We start from the raw sequence: 15,395 nt of genomic DNA on the forward strand, positions 1-15,395 counted from the left end.
CATGGTAAAAATATTTGTCATGGCTTTTAAACATTACAAATATTTTAGCCATCTTTGTAAAAATCACGGCCAAGAATCTTTGCTTAATTATAGTGAATAACTATTTGCTACGATTATGTATTATTAACTATGATAATTAGTCGTAATTAAATATTATATTTATTGTAGTAAAAAGATAATTAAACACAACACATTTTTTTACTACTCCACAAATTGTGTTGTAAATATCCATAAAATGCTATATTTAATATTCATATTACATGCTACAATATGAAATAAACGTAGTTTAATTATACTACAGATGGTGGTGTAGCAAAATGATTATTATACTATTATTAATATTTTATTTTCATCCATTATTGTTTTTTTTTGTTACCACATTTAATTGGTGCAGTAATAGATAAACATATAATGGTAGAACTAATTTATTTTGAGATATTATTTTATAAACTAATTTCAGAGGTAAACATTCATATAATTTACAATTGAACGTGCATGTTATGTACATCTCTAGGAAAATTTGCAATTATATATAATCCTATAACTTAGGATAGCGATATTTTTGTACACAAATTAATTTTTGTAATTAGTGTGTAATTTTAAAATTTTAGCTATTATAATCTTTTTCAATCAATTTAGTCAGAAAATTACATATGACTTGCACATGACATTTAAAATTGAGACTTTCGACCGTTATGACGAAGTGGTAGCCCAACCATCATAAAAAATGCCGACCCAGTTGGACTGCCGTGTCTAACTAAATAGAAATATTAATCCATCTTTTTGCATATCATGACCTAATAAATAAAATCAAGAAAAGGTTATTGATGTACATATCATTATAAAAAAACAAACAAAAATAAGTTTCACTATATTACAAATAACCACAACTTAAACAAATCAAGAAAAAGTGTAAAACATCACTTCCGTCATAGAAGAGCAAAGAAAAGAAACATATAAGTATTATGTTTTGAGATCATTTAATATATTTATGAAGATGATGTTGCTAACTAATAAGATTTTCTCTTGACAATTAAAAAATTTAAAATCACCAAAAATTAGTGTTCGTTCAAAATTACTTAATTTTGATCAATCATCATTCTACGCTATTTATATATATATATATATATATATATATAAGCGCGAAAGTACGTAAATACCCTAAATTTAGAGGGAAGTATGGCCACAATGTAGCCGGAGGGATGACATTGCAAAAATAAAAAATGTACAGACGATCTTGCAATTAATTTGTAAACACATGGATGAAAATGAAAAGTACCTTTCAATGATCATGCTATATATTTCATAATTTTCATAAAAATTATGGTTAATTACACTTAGACCCCTCTAAAATGTTAAATTACACTTCCTTCCAAAAAAATTTTTGAAACTACATTTACACCCCCTTCAAAATTCATGGTTTACACCAACCTCCTTTCGTTAAGGTTTGGACTCAAAATGCTAGTGTAAGAAAAAAAATTCAGTTTTATACCTCATTTAACATTTTTATGTATATTTTTGTATTTTTATAAATGGATAAATATTATATATATGGAAAGAGGTTAATATTATTCCTTTTTTTCTTGATTAGTACAAAATTATTATATAAAAATATTAAATAAGGGGTACAATTGAAAATTTATGCTTTTGTTTTTTTTCCCCTAACATCGGAATTTTTAATCCAAATCTTAACAAAAGGGGTTCAGGTGTAAATAAAGAATTTGAAAAGGGGTGTAAGTATAATTCTAAATTTTTTTTAGAAAAAAATATAATTTTAAAATTTTGGAGGGAGTTTAAGTGTAATTAATCTTAAAAACTATGCTAGATCTAAACAAAAAGGCTCATAATGATGGAGGATTAAATAAGCTTGGACCCAATTACCCAATGGGCCTAGCCGAACCATCACCAATGGAGCCCCACCCGAATTCCAAAGTCCTCACAAATGAACATCTATCGGACCCAGAAATCAGAACTCTCTTCCTCTTTGTGAGGAAATAAAGAAATTAGTAAAATTTTAAAAAAAAGAAGAAAAGAAAGAAAATGAAATTCACAGACTCGCCTGTGATCGAGCTGTCCGTGCGCGACACGCGCCTCTCAATCCAGCAGGACAACGGCTCGATGCACGTCGGCACCTCCGTCTGGCCTTGCTCTTTACTCCTCGTCAAGTTCGCTGAGCGGTGGGACCCGCTGAGATGCGCCGCTGACAACCCCTACGCCGACCTCTTAAACTTCGCCAGCAAGCGGGCGATCGAGCTTGGCGCCGGCTGCGGGGCCGCCGCCATGGGGCTCTACTTGCTTGGCCTCCATGACGTGGTTCTGACCGATATAGCTCCCGTCATGCCGGCGTTGAAGCACAATCTGAAGCGCAACAAACCAGCGTTGAAGAAAACCCTAAAGACTGCGCAGTTGTACTGGGGGAACGAGGAGCAGGTGAAATCGCTGAAGCCGCCGTTCGATTTCGTGATTGCGACGGATGTGGTGTACCTGGAAGAGACGGTGGCTCCGTTGATTAAAGCGATGGAGAGGTTGGTGGCGGATGACGGCGTCGTACTGTTGGGCTATCAATTGAGGTCGCCGGAGGCGCATAAGTTGTTCTGGGAAATGTGTCCGGAAGTGTTTGAGGTGCAGAGGATTCCGCACGAGCATTTGCATCCGGAGTATGCATACGAGGAGACCGACGTCTATGTTTTCAGGAAGAAGAAGAAGGAGGGGGAGCAGAATTCTTGACGGGTTTAAAGTTGTGGTGAGACATTTTCTTATTCATGCAAGAAATTGGAATTCAGTAGTAATTAAATGGAAAAGTGTGCGAAACAGTGGTTGAGATATGAGGTTTATATACAAAGTGTTGTCCAAAAGCTTCTGAAATTGTACTCCTAGAAGAAAATAACAGGGAAGAAAGCTATCTCATAGATTGTCTGGTTGTAATACCCAATGGGAACTTAGTTATCCTGATTGAGTTATTTTTCCTTTTCTTTGTGTTTTCTTCCATTTCTTCAACTATTAGTTTGGATTGAATTTTTAACCAATCTTGAACAATTTTGACGTTTTTCTTTGAGCTAAAATTTTAACATTTTGGGTTGAAATAATTCCAACAGAGATTAAGTAGTGTGATCTATAGAAGATGTAAGCTCGAGTTTAAACTTCATAGTTAGTTTGCTCTAATCTAGCTGCAGTTTTCTTCATAAAATTTCCACCTGCAGATACATGATAAAACATTGCAAAGGAAGGCCATCCAGCCTCTGCCACCCAGAGATACCTAATTTGTAGGAGACACAGGCCAAAGGGGTTTATTTCGTAATTTTGGGATTTGATGTTGTCTTCTTGTGGTCTAACGTGCAAGATGTAATAGTAATAACATCTGTTCTAAGTCCAATTCTCTTTTTCTTCAGTGTCAGTTTTGCTGTTAGATAGTATCATGGAATATTTACGTGGTGGAGAACAATGGAATAAGGTGAATAGAGACTACACTCATGTCATATGAAGGGTATTGGGATAGTAAGATTGCAATAGAGCAAGTGACTCTTAGGGTCGGTGAATTACACTGGTAGAGTGCCTTAAAAATATCCATTTCAAAGCACATTATAGAGGAGCAAAGCTGGAGCGTTAACCTTCTATTGAGTAATCTTGCATCTGTGCTCGTATCTGTTTTGTGAGTTTGAATTGCTTTGATGCTTGATGGTTTTGGCAGTAGCTTTTAGCTATAGAATCAAAGAATTTTCTGGTGTATCCGTGTGACTTCGTAGAATCCTCGAAACTACTTATGTGAGTTTGATTTCCCTTCATGCTTGATGGTTTTGGCCTTGCATTCTATTTGATGCAAGAATGCAGACGTCCTCAACTTATTGAATGAATACTGTCTGCACAGTTTCTGGAGGGAAAAACACTTTACGGAACAGGCAAATAATGAAATGAACAGTTATCATATTTGCATTTTTGTAGACCTTTCTGATGTGGAAAGAAACAACTTCACTATGTAAGGTAATGCCCCTAGTATGTTAAAAGGAGATGTAATGAAAGAATTACATCTCATTTAGGTACCCTTGGAAAAATCTTTTAGAGGAACGGTAGTTAGGAAACTAGTGTTTGAATTGCTACATAAGTGGATTCACTGTGATCATTGATGCACATTATTTGCAGTTGGTAAACAAATGACTCCTAGGCCAACTGCATATAAAACTGCAGCATGCCCGGCCTGTCTTTTGCCATTGGATCCGGGAGCTCGCATTGATCCTCCACCATCATATGGCAAGATGACCTGGTGTAGTTTACATGCTATGTTGTATTGTGGTGCATCAAATCCACTGTATGATGACCCTCTTGTATGGTATTTTCAGTCTCATTGTCAATCATGTCATCGTGGTCTAATATGTAACAAGAACCACATGCAGAGTATCTCGAAAGTCAGTCAAATTGGCTGAATGAGGGATAGAATTCCTTCTCTTTGATCAATTATTAGTTTAAGTACAGTGGCGCGATTATAGGTTCGCTTAACCAAAACCATGCTGTTATTGATGATAAAATGCCATCTTGGCATGGGAACCAAAGGGAGAAAGCGCATGCAATGGTTGGTGTGGGTGTTTATGAGCTTATAAGATATTGGATCTTATTCTAAAAATAAAGCTTCTAAAGTGTTTGGATGAAATAAAATGTTAAAGCTTATAAGATGTGAAAACATCTTAAAAGATATTAAAGTGTTCGGCATAATAATGTTTTTTATTGGTAAAATGAATAAAATGGACATGATAACGTTTAAATCAAGCAAATTGTTATTCATTGACATATTTTGCTTTAAAATTTTTTAAAATGCTTTTATAAAAAGTATACATTAATTTAATTCCAAATAAAAATTTCATAGATATATATTTACAATAAATAAAAAAAAACGACGAATTATTGCCTAAATTTTTGAATAAAAATAATATATATGTATATTCATGCTAGTTGAATAATAATATAGATATATAATTGATATTTTCTTTGTTAATGTAATGATTATTTCTAATTGTATTATTTATAATATCTTGAATTTATATTTTTCAAAAAATATAATATCAATACCAATCTTATTTTTATTTAACTATAAAATTATTATTAAATAATGAAGTACATTCTCTTTTTCGAATGTTAAAAAAAGTAAATAGTAAAAATTATTTTTTAAGTTGTAGAGAGAGAAAGACTGTGTGTAGACAGTGTGTGTTTGAGAGAGAGAGAGAGAGAGAGAGAGAGAGTGAGGGTGTGTGGGATAGAGAGTGTGTGAGTGAATGAATGCGGTAATTTTTGTCATATGACATATTAATTTTATGTAGCTTATAAGATCTTATAAAAAAAATTAGAAAATTTAATTTTTTTTAAAAGAGTTTATAAGATTCATAACCTTTTATTTTGGGATTTTATAAGCTCTTATGAAAAAAATTGACAAACACTTTATTGAAATTTATAAACTTTCTAACATCTTATGACAAGTTCTAATGAACTTATAAGCTTAGCCAAACCCCTTTTTTGAATTTCTTTTGTGAGTTCTAAGCTGAAATTTCCACCATTCATAAAGAAAATTGTAATTTTGACCCCAAAGTATAGAATAATTTGCGATATTAGCTCCATACTTTCTGAAATATTCAATATTAGTTTTACATTTTAAGAAAACGTCGCAAAGTCAGTCCCGCTGTAAAAAAAATTACAACATTTGGGACTAACTTTGCAACCGTTGGAGCTAATTTTAAAACTAACTTTGCAACATTCTCCTAAAGTGTGGGACTAATATTGCATAGTGAGACTATCTTCACAATAATTTCTTAAAATATGGGATTATATTGACAATTTCAAAAAATACAGAACTAATATTACAAACCACCCGATATTCTATGTCTGAAATCGCAATTTTCTCCCGTTCATCTCTAGGTGGAACTTGAGATGAGTCTACACAGCTACTTGTCATGGATTTGAGATATGCAACTGAATACATTTGTATTAGGTCTCTCAGGTGAGTCAACAATTTTCGTAAATAAATTAATGAAATTTCTTATATATATTTTTTTAATAAAATATGGGATGTTTTACAAATTACTTATAACATTTTCTAAGCAATTTTTGAAAAGATACTATATATTATTATATAAATTCAATATATTGAAAGTAGTTTCCATCGTTACTACCCATTTATTTTTAATTAATAATTATGTGAATGAAATTAACTGCGAAATGACATTTTCATTGCCTTTTAATTTTTCGCATAATAATCATAGAAATATTATACAAATATGATTATTTTATTCCCCTCCCACATAAATTATATTCTTACATATTAATAATGCCTTATTTATTTTTACAATATTCTTACATAAATTATCCTCATTCTAATCTTCAATTTTCTCTCCTTTCCATCTCCCAAGCTTCTCTTTCTTCTCTCAATTTTCCTTTTAATAAATTTCTCATAATTTCTTTTTATTTTTTGAATATTTTTTACTTATCTAATTAAACAATATATATATTTATAAAAATAATATTTTTTTTAAAAAAATAAGTTAATTATGGGCAGAGACATTCGAATGTGCCACACACTAGTTTTATACTTACAGAAACCATTTGGACTTGCTGTATCCAATCACGTTTCTTTACCTTTTCTTTTTTCCTTAACTTTTCTTAATACTGTCGCCAATTCAGAATTTTCACTACCAAAAAATTGTATTACATCAAATTCGTTGGTAAATTATTTTGCATCGGGCTTTGTATAAATTTCGTTGTAAAATTATTTTGCCACGGAAATTTGCAACGGACTTATGTTGCTATACGTACAACGAATTTTTCGCTTGTGGCAAAATAGTTGTTTTTATCTAAAAATATTGATGAAAATTTGGACGACTTCACAAAACTGATTCAGGATATTAAATTGATAGGAGATATGATGATTATTCTCTCATTGTTTTATTAAATGTCATCCTGAAGCTTATAATGATGTAAAAGCTACCATAAAATACGGTAGGGATAATATTAATTTCCTTATTGTTATTAATGACCTTAAAAGTAAAGAAATAGTCCTTAAAACTAATAAACCTAGTCAAAAATCAGAATGAGTTTAATTATGTTAGGGAAAAATCTAAAAATAGAGATTCAGACTATAGACATAGAAGACATAGTCAAGATGGAAGTAGGTCTAAGTCTAGAACTAGAGATGAAAGACGATATTATAACTGTGGTAAAAAAAAGGTCATTTTATTAAAGATTGTAAAAAGCTTAAAAGAGACAAAAATGAAGAAGATGTTAATCTTATTTCTGAAGAAGATGTTGGAGAAGTGTTTTAAAAATTTTTATAAGGCAAAACTTAATTTATTTTTCCTGCACCATACTAACCCTTGTAACCAAGGAGCTTTCTCTGTTTCTCTTCCAGGTACTTTTCTGTTCCCCTCGATGAACAGTGATGATGATGTCTGATCCAGCTTCATGGACTTGACCCTATTCTTAAGGTCCATGGTCCAAAGGGGAGTATGCTGGAAATTTATGACTCATGTCCTCTAGGCTCTGCCTAACACCCCTCACTTGGATGGCTAAGCCCATCTCCATGTCTCAACCCATTTGATATTATGGCCCAATACCTTAGCTTAGCCCACTTGACCCACACCCATTACCCAATCCAGCCACTTCTTCGTACATATAAAATTTATCCTAACCCTAATTTCTCTGGCTTCTATTCCCTTCTCTCTCGTTTCCTCTTCTATCTCCTCATCTCTTCACCTTATCCCTCTTCTCGGTTTCTTGCCCCGCTATCCCTCTCTTTCTCTAGCTTTAATTCCTTCCTCATTATTTATACTGCTAATTTTTCTGGTGGATAGAGAATAGATAGAATAGAAATTGTCTTCTCCCTTTTTTTATGAACTAAGTTCTTTGTGAAATAAAATTTCTTGAGTGGAAAGATCTCACTACTAGTGGTTAACACCCAACACATGCGTTTGTTTGCTTGATATTTTTAGTGAAAGCGATGAATTTTTATTTGAAATAAATTAATTACTATTATTTATTTTGAATATTTATATCTAACAAAGACAACTATAACAATCATACCCTAATCAACAATTATATCTAAATAACACCTATTATTACTGTAAAAAGACAACACTTATTATGCTGTAGAACAACATTTTATGCATTGATAGGTTTCGAACGCTTGATTTCTAAGATCATGAAATCTTAATTTCGTCAATTGAACTAGATCTCATTAGCGCGTTCATTTGTATATTGTAAAGTGAATTTTGCGCCACGTGATTTAAACTCCAGTACATATATTATTAGCACGCAGCGTTCTTCTGGACTTTGATGGCAGTAACCCTTTGGTAGAAGAATGGCACGTCTTATTTTCTTATCTGACCCAAAAGAAAAAGAAAAAGGAAAGAAAACTATACACAATTTTCTAATTTTAAATGATTCAACAATAGAGTTATATTTAAAAGGGTAAATACTACATATATTTGGTTCCTTAAATTTTTGTTTAAAATTATTTTAGTCCCTCGAATTTATTTTTGACTTTAGCATTCTTAAACTTTATTTTTCGTCTCAATTTGGTCCCTTTGATCATTTTCTGGCAAAAATGTGGTCGAATTTTAACTTTTTGAAGGGTAAAATGATCAATAAAATGAGTTTTATATATATTTGATGAAATACACCAAATATATAATCACATTTTATAGAGAAAGATCTATAAAAACCTCTTAAAATAAATTTTATATATTTTTTATATCTACCACATAATCTAATTAAAAGTAAATTACACTAACTTTTCTTCAAACCATAGTTGTTAATATTTAATAACATTGTTAAGATTTAATTTTATTAGACATTAGATTAAAAAATTGACTTAATTTTTTTTATTACATTTTTTGATTCAATAAGTTTTATAAAATTTATTTAAAATTTAATTTTTTTGGTCAGTTTTGAAAGTGAAAAAAAAAGAAACTATTTTATTTTGAGTTAAGCAATATATTAATATATGTTCACAAGAGTTCAAAATCTTTACTTTTTTTATACAAGATAATTACATCATTCACCATATAAAAATATAAAAAAATGGTTTTCTTTCTAAAAAAGGACTAATTTGATAATTTTATAAATTTTAGGGACTAAAATGATAAAATCAAACTTAAAAATTGATCATTTTACCCAAAAAGTCAAACTCCAGTCATATTTTCATCGAAAAATTGTTAGAATGACCAAATTGAGACAAAAATTAAAATTTAGGAATACTAAAATAAAAAAATAAACTTAAGAAACTAAAATAATTTTAGACAAAATCTTAACCAACCAAACATAACATTTACCTTATTTAAAATTACAATAATATTTTTTTTATAATTAATAAGAGATAAATCTATTTCCAAATACATGTTCCAAATCGTGCATATATAGAATGTGATACTTAATTTCTAGTAAATACTAAATTATGACTAATTAATTCAATTCAATGACTAGATACCAAAAACAACATGAATTAATTCAATTCAATGACTAGAGACCAAAAAAAACAACATGAATTAATTCAATAGAATCATAAGTAATTAATCATTACAGCTCATAATGAGACAAAACAAATATGGACACGTCGTACAAATCTTAAATCCAAGACTTTGTACTTATAAATTGTTGGGACCTTAATTCACATAAAACCCTTATCTACTCTTTTATTTAAAAAATAACTAAAAAAACAATGATTACAAGGAATAATTATACTCTCATCTTTTGAGGTTTGGCGTAGTTACACGTAGATTTTCTATGATTTAAAAAATTATATTTAATATTCATAAGGTTTGTTTCTGTCTGACAAATATATCCCTCCGTGAATTTGTTGATATTAATAAAGAAAACTGATTGAAAATTGATATTTGCCCTAAATTGACTTATTGCATGTCAAATAATTTTTTTCTGACTAAACTACCCTTAAAACGGTGAAAAATATACACCCTCATATACATTAATGCATGAAGACGTATGAGAATAATTTGATCATAAAAAGATATACTTGGCTTGTAAGTCAATTAGGAAAAATATAAGTTTTTATCTAATTTTTTTTGTTTATATCAGCAAATTCAGTGAATTTTTTACTAACCGGTGAACTTATTTATTACACAGAAGCAAATCTTATGTGTGCTACATGTAATTTTTCAAACCATCAAAAATTTACATGTAATTACATTAAATCTTAGGGGAGGGGAGGGCAATTATTCCTAATTACAATGAGTGTGACACTAATCTCACTTAAAAAAAAAAAAGGAAATAAAATATCAGCACACAAAATAAAAAGTTCAATTATTCCCTATATTATAAATCCTATATTACAATGATCAATAAAACTTATGTAAAAACTTAAAACTTTTAACAAGGGTCAGTTAACATTCGCCATGTTTTTACCTACGTACAAAATATTTACCATAACTTTCAGTTGTGCTCTGACTTCGCTCGCAGAAACAACAACTAATAATCGTTATACAGACGTATGATTAATTAATATTCACTATGACTTTTTAAATTTATTAATAATAATTAACCATAACGATTCACGAAGAATCGTATTTTTTAACGATATATGTTAAACTCAAAATCTCATAGTCATAAAATTTGAAAATCTTGTTTTCAACATTATTTCATTTTCCCAAGTACCAATTAAATGTATTCCACCATTTACTTTCTTAGTTGGGTGAAAAATATTTGGTTTGGGAAAATGGTGTCGCTGTACCCCCAAAACAAGAAGTCCTCATACGACCTTGAAATGACAACCAACACTGCTCTCTGGAGGTCCCATTTCAGTAATGAGGGTCGGTCGGCAATGGAAGACAAAACATAAATGCAATCCAAACCACACTATCAATTAGAGGTCAGTCAGCTTTCATGCTCAAATCACAATTGCGACATTTGCATACACATTGGCCTTTCAATAGTGAAAATAAAACATAATTTAGAATAGAAAATTCAATCCGTGGCCTTTCAATTGGAATTAAAAATTCTTTTTAACTGGAATTTGAAATTGCTATATGAAATACACATGAAATAACAGTAGTTTTTTGCTATATTCTTCCATGCCTAACAGACAGCAACCCTCAGCAACTGTGACATTTCCCTCCTGGAATCAATCATTCAAATTCAAAAGGCCACCAAACTGGACTTTCCCTTTCTTTCTTAATCTAACATTTCTCAATCATAAGCTTCTCAGCCTAATTTTTCAAAGTGAAGGGAATATTTTACCATCCTTTTCTTGCAGACCAGGCATGGTAACACTCAATTCCTGCAGCATATTGACCACTCTGCGCATTGAAGGACGGTTGATTGGGAGGGAACTAGTGCAGAGCAGCCCGATGTCAAGAACCTTACAAATGTGTTCTTTGAATGTTGATTCTAGCTCAGGATCGAGCACGTGATCGACTCCTTTGCGGTCCAAGGTCGTGCATACCCAAGTCGCTAAGCCTTTCTCCCCGAACTCTGGGTCGATTGGAGATTTTCCAGTCACAAGCTCAAGGATGACTATGCCAAAGCTGTATATGTCACTCTTTTCGTTCACGCGAAGAGTGTAGGCGTATTCTGTGATGGGATGTGAATTTACAATTACTAGTTTGAAGCAAATGGGATAATGCCGGTTAAAAGCAACAAGCGCCGTTGTGAAAACATTAATAGATAAAATAACCCCTAAACAAATAAATGAACACAATCCTTTGACGCGAAGGCAGCGAACTACTTTTGTTAAAAGTTTAAGGAAAACTTGAAAGTTCATGAGAGAATGATTACCTGGGGCGATATAACCGCAGGAGCCAGCAATAACAGACATGGATTCGATGCCTTTGTTGACTGCTTTAACAACTTTGGCAACTCCAAAATCAGAAATTTTAGCTCCAAAATCTTCATCCAGCAGTATATTATTTGATTTCACATCCCTGTGCACAATCGGAGGAACGGAATCGTGATGCAAGTACGAGAGTCCCTCAGCAGCATCTAAAGCAATCTTAAACCTCGTCGGCCAATCTAACAATTTACTCTTATTACTTTGCAACAAATCGCCTAAGCTCCCATTAGGCATGTACTCATATACAAGAAGCTTGCGATTTCCCGTGTTGCAACAGCACCATAATCTCACAATATTCTTGTGTCTGATCTTCCCGAGCGTCTCAACTTCCACTTCATATTCACCCGTATCAGAATCGACGCTCTTAAAGTTGTTTTCATCTTTCTTTGGTCTTTCATGCAGCTTCTTCACAGCGACCGTCTCCCCGTTGCTGATAACAACTTTATACACTTTGCCGGAGGCTCCCTTCCCGATCACATTAGCCTCTTTGAGGCAATCACTGATTTCAAATTCACTGAAGCCCAGTTTATGGAACGATGTCCACTTGGTTATAGCGACTCCTTTCTTCATTTTCTTGAGTCTCTTGTACTTCAACAGAAACCAAACAACACCAACAAGAAAAACGATTCCAGCGATAACAAAAACAGACTTTAGCACCCACGAAAAGACTAAACTTCTTTTTCCTGCTCCCCGATTGCATGATCCAGAGTCACTGACACATAGTCCAGAATTTCCAAGAAAGCTATCTCTATAAACTGCATTAGCAAATAAAGGAGGTATATCCCCTGTAAGCATATTGCTCGACAAGTTTAGTTTATTGAGCTTCAAATTCTGCAAGGACAGTGGAACTCCCCCGGAAAAGTTATTCTGAGAAAGATCAAGGTAATTCAGCACAGGCAAGTTCCCAATTTCATCAGGTATATGACCAGATAACCTGTTGTTAGCCAAATTAAGCTCATTCAGCTGCTTCATGGATTGAATTCCCATAGGAATTCCACCAGAAAGATCATTGTTACTGAGATCAAGAATCTCAAGCTGCCACAAGTTCAGTATGGCAGTAGGGATTTCTCCACTAAGCTCATTACCGTCTGCCCAGAACTCAACCAGAGTATGTAATGATCCAACTTCACTTGGTATACTCCCAGAAAATTTGTTCTTCGAGATTTTGAGGGTAGAGAGGTTTCTTGCACCATAAATCAAATGGGAGATGTTTCCTGAAAAGGCATTTCCATAGAGATCAAGCAAGTAAACTTGTGGCAAGCCCCAGAACTCCTCTGGAACTTCCCCGTAGAGCCTGTTGCTGCTCAAACGAACACGTCTTAATGTCTGGCATTTTGCAAGATTCGCAGGAATAGGCCCTGAAAAAGCATTGTTTAACAGAACCAACTCCTGAAGAGCCCCACTCTGGCATAAAAACTCAGGAATTCGACCCGAAAGAGTACAGTCTGATACGTCCAATGTTTGCAAAGCCGAGTTCTTGCCAAGTTCACTAGGTAATGATCCAGTGAGCCTATTTCCAAATAATTTGAGCTCATACAAATTCGGAGACTTGGCAATGCTCTCCGGGATCAAGCCCTCCAGTTGGTTCTCATATAAGTTGAGGGATTCCAGGGGCAACTCACACAACTCATGAGGAATCATCCCTGTCAACCCGTTCATGGATGCATCAAATCTTCTCAACTCCGTCAAATTAAACCATCCTGCGGGCAATGTCCCAGAAAACGAGTTGTTGTACAGCTCCATTTGCACAATGCTCTTGAGATGAGAAATCTGACTTGGTATTGGTCCAGTTAGTCCATTATTCGACACGTCGAGATTCTTGAGTCGAATCAGCCCGCCAAAACTCTCTGGAATAGGGCCGACGAGATGGCATTCAGTGAGCCACAGCTCTTCCAAGTTGGTTAAATTACCAAGTTCTGGAGCTAGTTGGCCTGGCGTAAAAGGGTTGTAAGCCAGGACCAGGCTTTTCAGACTTCTTATGTTACCCAGAGCCGCGGGAATAGTGCCGTTTAGCAAATTCTCAGTGAGCAGAAGACTTTCGAGTTGCCGAAAGTTCCCAAAACTCGCCGGAATTTCGCCAGAAAAGTTGTTGCCCTCTAAGTTAAGGTACCTGCAAAGAACGCTAGCATTAATTGTAAGAATATCTAACCTGAAAAATGTGAATGTAAACAACCTAAAAAACTTTAAGAAAATGGCCGACAGATTAATGTAACGTAGATTTAATACAATCAAAAATTGGATGTTTCTTGGCCAGGATGACAGAGTAAACAAATAACATTATGAAAGGCACAATCATCATAAATGTTTGACAGAAAAGATTGTTCTAGAAATTAATGACGCCCAATAATACACAGCTCAATAAGCAAAAATCACAATCATAGCAGAAACCCCACAAAGGAAAATTCATAATTGGGCAATTAACCATAAAAAAAAAAAACAAAGAAAAGAAAATGCAAATTTCAGAACCCTTATTCTCTTTCTTACTTTTTGTCAAAGCCCATTACTCAAAAGCAGAAATCTTTACCTTTTCTCCAGAAAACTTACCTTTAAGATTCATCTTCGTAAGCGAATTCTCAGAATCATATATATAAAAAAGTTGTAACTGTACACACCTGAGAAAATGGAGGTCGGAGAGAGTGGAGGGGAGGGGACCCACAAGTAAATTCTGGGAGAGGTCAAGGTAACTGAGGTTCCGGCAAGAGGAAATGGAGAGAGGAAGCGAAGAGTTGATGGAGTTGGAAGAGAGAGAGAGTGTAGATAGAGAAGGCAAGCGGCAGAGAAAGATTGGAAAAGGACCGGAGAGAGAAGCACTTGGGAGAGCGACCGACACGACGGAGTTGTCATGGTTGCAGGTGATTCCTGTCCAGTTACAGGGGGTGGCGTCGCGGTCGGACCAGCCGGAGAGGAAGCCGGCGGGGTCGGAGAGTGAGAGCTTCACTTTCTGCAGGTAGACACCCTCTTGATTCAGAGCAAGAGAGATGTGATTTGAGTGGAGAGTGAAGGTGTAGAAAATGAGGAGAAGAGCTGAGACTTTCACTTGCATGGCTGCTGCGAGTGGGAGCAGTGCCGCATGCAAAGGCAGAAATTTATAGGAAGAAAGAAACAATGCTAGTGCGTGTTCTGTGTGTCAAAAAAAGAGAGAAAAGTGTGTGGGATTTTGTAGTGTAGTTCGGAAGTTGGGGAGTGGGGATAAGAAAATGTGAATTTCTGGGGAAGAACAAAGGAATATGAAGAGAGTGGGGTTGTTAAGTGTGAGCATATTTTTCAATGTGTGGGGTCGTGTTGTTTGATTGGACAGAATTTGGGTGATCTCATCTGGACTTTTGGGGCCTTCGCTTTTTGGGCTCCAAATTCTCAACTAATGCTGCATTTAGATCTTGTTGGGATAAATTTCAGATTTGTTTGTACTAGAGTTACAAGTGACTAGTATTTGAACAAAAAGAAAAAAAAAAAAGCTAAATTTAATAGTATTTTAGAAAACAACACTTATATAGCAAATTTAATTGATTCAAGATCGTTTGGAAATAAAAATTAAAAGTGAAAAAAAATTAAAGGTTGAGTGTTTGGAAAAATATATATT

General features: G+C 33.7%; 2 protein-coding genes across 3 annotated transcripts; one reads left to right on the plus strand and one right to left on the minus strand.

Annotated features, from left to right (window-relative positions):
* The first annotated feature begins 1,943 nt into the window (after positions 1-1,943).
* On the plus strand, positions 1,944-4,464 carry LOC105178470 (S-adenosyl-L-methionine-dependent methyltransferases superfamily protein). 2 transcript variants are annotated; one of them, XM_020699423.2, is made up of 2 exons: positions 1,944-2,743; positions 4,138-4,464. In XM_020699423.2, the coding sequence occupies exon 1, from the start codon at positions 2,041-2,043 to the stop codon at positions 2,725-2,727; it is 687 nt and encodes a 228-aa protein (XP_020555082.1). In that variant the 5' UTR covers positions 1,944-2,040; the 3' UTR covers positions 2,728-2,743; positions 4,138-4,464. The 2 variants fall into 2 exon arrangements, with proteins under 2 accessions (XP_020555082.1, XP_011100243.1); XM_011101941.3 differs by lacking the exon at positions 4,138-4,464 and adding an exon at positions 3,201-3,388.
* A 6,505-nt stretch (positions 4,465-10,969) lies between these two features.
* On the minus strand, positions 10,970-15,028 carry LOC105178469 (uncharacterized). The gene is made up of 3 exons (XM_011101939.3): positions 14,428-15,028; positions 11,761-13,925; positions 10,970-11,556 (listed from the first exon to the last, which is right to left on the minus strand). Exons 1-3 carry the CDS (start codon positions 14,856-14,858, stop codon positions 11,201-11,203), a joined length of 2,952 nt encoding a protein of 983 aa, XP_011100241.2. The 5' UTR covers positions 14,859-15,028; the 3' UTR covers positions 10,970-11,200.
* Between the last annotated feature and the right edge of the window lie 367 nt (positions 15,029-15,395).

Source organism: Sesamum indicum, linkage group LG12 (assembly GCF_026168435.1).
Source record: "Sesamum indicum cultivar Baizhima isolate 11 linkage group LG12, ASM2616843v1, whole genome shotgun sequence".
NCBI classification, from domain to species: Eukaryota; Viridiplantae; Streptophyta; class Magnoliopsida; order Lamiales; family Pedaliaceae; genus Sesamum; species Sesamum indicum.